General features: G+C 41.8%; 1 protein-coding gene across 1 annotated transcript; it reads right to left on the bottom strand.

The window, feature by feature from the left end:
- Positions 1 to 1,883: 1,883 nt before the first annotated feature.
- On the bottom strand, positions 1,884 to 5,677 carry DRG1 (developmentally regulated GTP binding protein 1; the record flags this gene model as incomplete). The annotated part of the gene is made up of 7 exons (XM_009875138.1): positions 1,884 to 1,996; positions 2,472 to 2,594; positions 3,108 to 3,275; positions 3,462 to 3,592; positions 4,329 to 4,498; positions 5,024 to 5,093; positions 5,502 to 5,677. Coding segments are annotated over 7 exons (938 nt in total), but the record flags the coding sequence as incomplete, so codon positions are not given.
- Positions 5,678 to 6,198: the final 521 nt, after the last annotated feature.

Raw genomic sequence — 6,198 nt, 5'->3', positions numbered from 1 at the left:
TCCCAAGAACTGTCCTCACTCTGGTGTGCATCTACCGATGCAGTTACTGTGAAACTTGCCTTTGGAGTCTTGTTCTGCAGCTTGAAAGGGGGAGGATGGGGTAGTTTTGTGATCTTATTGTGTATATTTGGTTTTAAAGTACTATGTTCCTTTTAAGCCTGTTTCACTTTCCTGAACAGTTAAATGTTCTTTTCCGTCCTGCTGCATGGTTTCTCACTTCACTCCCTCACTTGTCTAGTACTGCTGTCATGTCCTCTATCTAGCTTAGGCCCTTGTGCTCTTTTTAAAAAGGTGAAAGCAAAACCAGAATTCTCACAGACTTGCTCTTTCTAAGGTCTCACTGAATGCAAAACCAGCAGCAGAAAATGATTAAAAAAAAAAAGAAAAAAATCACTTGACTGTATTATAACAATTGCCAGCATGCTGTGGTGGGTTTGTTTCAGTCCAGCAGAGACAATGTGGTACAGAAATTGCAAGCTGAAATCTCCAGTGTGGAGTCTGTTGGGGGTCACCTGTAATTCTAGTGGTTGTTCCTGAAACAATCTGTGTAAAACATGCAATCACCAGCTTGTCCTTGTAAGATTGGTTTCATACTTTTTTTAACTTGACACTTTCCCAGTAACATTCTGTAAATAAAGTTGATTCTACCAGCTGTCTGTATCAACTGCTCTTGAACTAAACTATAATGTCAGTATATTTTTATTTTAGCATTGTTCTTGTGTGTAAGCTAAAACTATGGTCTGAGCTGAGTCAACTTTATCTTTCATGTGGGGGAGAGGCAGTTTGTTTTGAAGGTAACTGGCCTCACTGAAGACACACAATGGAGTTGTAGCAGTTATGTGTGCTTTATTTTTTTTTCCTAAAGCTGTGGTTAAGAGTACTGTAAGACCTTGTTAAACTGACCAGCTCTAAAGGATGAATGAGGTTCAAGGTTTGTAGCTTCCCCTCTGCCCCTTTCCAATCAAAGCTGGTACCCCCAGCACCTCTGCTGCAGCTCAGCTCACATATGCAGGGATCTACTCTAAACTTACAAACAACATTAGGGGGAAATACTTAGAGCAGAATCAAGACTTGAATGTTTTCTTACTAGGCTGAGTAGCTGCAACGTTTGCAAGTAGCTGCATGGTTTGTCTCTGAAATCATTGTGCTACTCTTCTCATATATATAAAAAATAAAATGAGAGGGAGTTTTTGCCACACCTGTACTTTTTTGCAGGAGAGCAAATGCTGGAGGCTAATGCATTTGATAAGGTTTTTGCGCATTGGAGCTCTGACTTTATTAATTTCCATGAAAAAGCAATAGAAGCTCTGTTTTTAGAGCAGCCTCCTTCTCTTGTGCAACTATTTGACTTCTCTAAACTGTGTTGCAGTGAAACACAAGCAGCTACTTTACTTCCACTAGTATAAAACTGAGAAGCGACAGCTCACGAGCAGAACCCAGCAGCTTTTCCACAACTGCAGGACTATTAATAGCCTTGAAGTGTTCAAACCACAACATTTCGGGCTAGAACTCTGTGTCCTCAAGCACTGTTTTATAAGATCCAGTTCTTCAGTCTCTGTTCCATGTTTTGTTCTAACTTGGACAAAATTTCTGATACGTGAACTTCTTTCCAATTTGGAAAGACAGGTACGTGCAGCAGAAAAATCACCCCAGGCATCAAAGCTTGTGAGATCTTGCCCTTGTGAAAGTCACTTAATGTTTTTTGCTTCTAAGTTCTGCGAGAATGGGACATGGCAGTACAAGTTGTCCCGAAACACTAGCTTTATGCTGCAGTAAGGTACTACCATAAAAAAAACAATACTCATTTGTTACAGATTTGAGAGAAAGAGCCTGTCCTCTACCATGTACAACTACTGACAAATTACAGGCCCAGTGGTGAACTGTGTGAGAACAACTTTATTTCTTCACAATCTGAATAACATCCTCATCTTCAAGAGTATGGTCTTTACCAACTTTTTGAGGGTTGTGTTTAACAGACGAACCCCAGACGAGTGCACTGAAAGGAGACAAAAAATCAAATTTAAAAGGCTTAGCAGTATAATACGCAAACAGCAGAACAGCTATTTCTGTCACAAAGCTAATGCAGAAAGCAATGTGTAAGAGCTATTTTTGTCCTCTAGCAAGTACCTGGATGAGTGGTCTGTGTGAACCAGAGAACAAGCAGATCTAAACAAAGCATGAAGTCATCCAAAATACTCGTGCATACAGGACAACAGCCTGTGATGTGGCATCTACTGCTAATTTCAAATATAAAGAAAAACATTTTCCCCCCAGAGGAGAGTTCCCCGGGACCAGGCATGGGAACATCAAATACAGTCATTTAAGTATTAATTGTCATAGGCAGATCTATTCAGCATGAAAATAAACCCAAATCCTGGTTTCCCTTCTGGTTTACAAGAGAATGAAAGAATATAGCAGGAGGTAGATTATTTTCTATTCTTTATAAATTATTCTTTTATGGTAATACTTACTATTTAAAGTCTTTAATGAGATTTTTGTGGATCTTCATGCAAAAATCCTCCACTGTGGTCTTGCAGTAAGGCAGTACCACAGGAGAGGTGTAGTCTGGGAGCTGCCCTTTAGGTTTGGTGTAACTGAAACACAGAACAGTCATCAGCACCAAAACTTCCTCTTCTCTTTTAGCCCACCCTGACGTTTCACAGGTCATTGGCACTGTCACCCTAGGCACTTGTGCCAAGTTCCACTGTTTCAGCGGCGACAACAGGCACTCTGTAAATTGTTTGGTGGTCTTAAGATGAAAATGCATCTGGGTAGCCAAAGGCTGCATCAAGTTTTCCCTTGTAAATGCAAAGGTTTATCACGAGTGAGCTTTCTGTAGTTGCTTAAAAGGAGATGAAATGGGAATAGCTGATAGAAAAGAACATCTACAGTATTATCATAGAATGGCCTAGGCTGGAAGGGACCTTAGAGATCATTTAATCCAACCTCTACGGTTCCAACTTGTGTGGTGGTTTTTTTTCTAGAAAGCTAGAGTTCTAAGCTAGTAGAATGAACATTATAAAATAATCGTCATTCATCCATTCTTGAGACATTCTTCAGTCTCAGCCCTATACTGAACTCCCCAGAAGGCAGCAATAGTGACTCACATTCGTACTAGCTTCAAGTAGTCCCAAATTTTCTCCAGCAGATCATCAAAGTTCCAGCGATGATGAGCTGATATCGGTACACAGTGGGGTACTTTGTAAATAATATCTAGTTCCTCAATGGAAATTTGGTCAATTTTATTTAGGACATAAATGCATGGGATGTAAACCCTGCAAAGAGAAGAAAACACGGTTACGGCAGCCTATCAGCAGTACGCTGCTACCTTCACTGGAAAGAAAATATTATTTTTAAAGGATATCCATATGTTGATACCCCATTGCTAGCAAACCTGAGAGACAATTCTTTTCTTTGTAATATCAACTGCGGGTATGCAAAGCCAGGGCTCCCGACAGTACCTGTTTCCTTCAACAACGTCAATTAGGTCATCAGCAGTGGCGTCGCTGCGCAGTGTGACATCAGCATTGTGAATTTTATACTCTGCTAAGATGCTCTTCACTGTTTCGGTATCCAGCTCGCTCTGAGGACACTGAATGTAGACACAGTATTAAAGAATGGAAGAGTTTATGGTCAAATCAAGCATTACAATTAATATTGCTACCACCTAGCAATCACTGCACATAGATTACTAGAAATAATAGCTACCTTTTAAGTTACTGGGCTTGACTAGGATTTTACCAAAGTTAGCCTCAGGAGAGGGAAGAAATATTTAAATCTTAAGAGCTTTAATTGCCCCGCTGACAGCTGCAATTGGGTATTTTGGAAGCAGCGTTTCCTGTTCATCTGGGACCAGCTGCAACACAAACCCACAGCTCTATTAATTCAGTGCACAGACAACTACATGCTACATGCTGAGATCCCAGGGCAGAGTTTTGATTTTTGATATCTCTGGCTATTTCTGTGCTTTCAAAGATTCAGTGGTAAACGGGAAATGAATAGTCCAGGTGGCAAGGCCTGGAACTCTGAGCAATCTTCTCCAGAACACCACAGAGCAAGAGGCAGTTTTTGCACATTCTCCTTTGGGCCTCGGAACTTGTATTTGATGGAAAGCAACCGCACCTCTGACTTGGAGGTGAGGAGGTGGTCAGGCCCCTAGGACAGGTATGGACGGCCTCCGAGAGAAGTAACTGACTACAGCGCAGTGCACCAGTTCAGCTTCTGAAGAAGTCATAACACAGGAATGGTCCCAAGCAAATACCTCTGTCTTCGAGCAAGTCAAGCAATTTTATTTTTTTAATTTCGGTTAAAGAAAACTTCCAACTTACTGTGGCTGTAAGGTTAATGCCTCCTTTATCCTTTTTTTTAAAGCCAATATTGGGGGGCTTACTATTCAGACGAATTCCAAATCCCTCCAGTTCATTCTCAATGATTTTCTTGTGACCAAGGGGTTTCAGCACATCCAGAACAATCAAAATGAGATTACAGGTTCGAGCAACTAAGAATCCGAAAAAGAAAGTCATCTCTCAGAAAAGTACGCTCACTCAATCAGAGACAAAACAACACAAAATGTGGCTCAGTGTTAAATCCCTGAAGGCCAGAAGATTGTTTATTTTTAAATTCTAGTATACGACGAAGTTTGTAGTGCTGGCCAGTGCTCTCAGTGACAGACAGATCCTTACATGTTGTAAGAATCACAGAGGCTGGAAAAATCTTCCTTCCCATCTACACTCAGACCCCAGGCTGATGACAATAAACTAGGTAAAGAAGCGGAGAGAGCAGTCCTCTGTAATACAGGAACACATCTGCTTTCAAAATTAGTAACACACTTCCAGTGCAGCGTCAACACAGAGCAAATACAGAAAGTTAGAACTGGAAACAGAACAAAATGAAAATGACTACTGCTTCACAACAGGCAGCTCAATTCCAGCACACACCAACCCTCCATTCTCATAAGCTGTACTAACTGCTAACTGAAGCAGTAACAGGATGTGGCAGCCTCCAGCCCTAATACAACACTCACCTGCAATGACTTGCCGTCCTCTGCCTTTACCATCCTTGGCACCTTCAATAATTCCTGGGAGATCAAGTAGCTATTTGTTCAAAGGAAAAAAACTCATATGAGAAAAATATTTTTCTTCCTGGAGAAAATAAATCCCACTCTTACCTTTCTCCTGAACGAGTTGTCTCTACTGCAAATCTGAACAGCACCTGGCAAAATTGTTTCCCCTTTAATTCTTGTATTTCGTATTATCCCATGCACCCTACTGGTACAACGGAACATCAACCCACAGAGAATACAAGACCTACCACGGGAACTTCTCCCCAGAGGAAAGTGAAAAGATGAGTAAACTTAGTACCTTGTGGAAATATTTCCAATGTATTCTCAGGCACCTGTACACGTCACTTCTAACCTGCTAACGTCCAGCTAGACCATTCAGACAAAACGCCACTGCATCTATATGTAGTGTCTTAGCCTCACAGACACAAAATTGTCTCACCTGTATCTTTGCTCCTTTGTATCTAATGACTCCAGGCACGGTAGTTAGGGTAGTGAATTCATATGCTGCCACTTCAGAGTATACACCAGCAAGATTACTTAAAAGAGTAGATTTCCCCACTGATGGAAAACCCACAAACCCAATTCGGGCATCACCCGTCTTTGCAACATCAAAACCTGCAAATAAAGAGCAAGAATATTTGTTTAAAAATCAACGTTTTCTATCTTCTAAGGTTCCGGACAGCAGTCCCACTATTACTTTTAATATTGCCTAAGTGAAAGGCAGTTAAGCCTCCCTACAACGAGGATAAGAGTTCGAGACAGAGGGTTCACAACGATATTGCCTTGCAGCACTCTGCATAACACACCACGGCGTGGACCTGTCAATAAAGGGTAGGCTGCAAGGCTGCTCAGTGACCTATACCTGACCTGAGTGTAGGGTGGAGCAGTCCCTTTAAGCACGGAAGCTCAGACAATTCACACCTTTATATATAAAAACCGGTGGCTGCTTCATGATGCTTCTTCATGTAAACCCCCTGAGGCTTCTGCAAATACGAGACATAGTAGCCAAAAGTGCAGAAGCTCGTTCATTGGCGCTTCAACAAAGGCTCCACCCCGAACGCCTAGAAAGGGCCACAGACCGCGGCTGGGGTCCCGTACCGGGGAGGACGAGGGGGAGAGCAGGTTACTCCCATCTG

The sequence above is a fragment of the Apaloderma vittatum genome, unplaced genomic scaffold (genome assembly GCF_000703405.1).
Source record: "Apaloderma vittatum isolate BGI_N311 unplaced genomic scaffold, ASM70340v1 scaffold13038, whole genome shotgun sequence".
In the NCBI taxonomy this organism is placed as follows: domain Eukaryota; kingdom Metazoa; phylum Chordata; class Aves; order Trogoniformes; family Trogonidae; genus Apaloderma; species Apaloderma vittatum.
The sequence above is the reverse complement of the archived record's forward strand: the minus strand, read 5'-3'. Positions and strand labels throughout refer to the sequence as shown.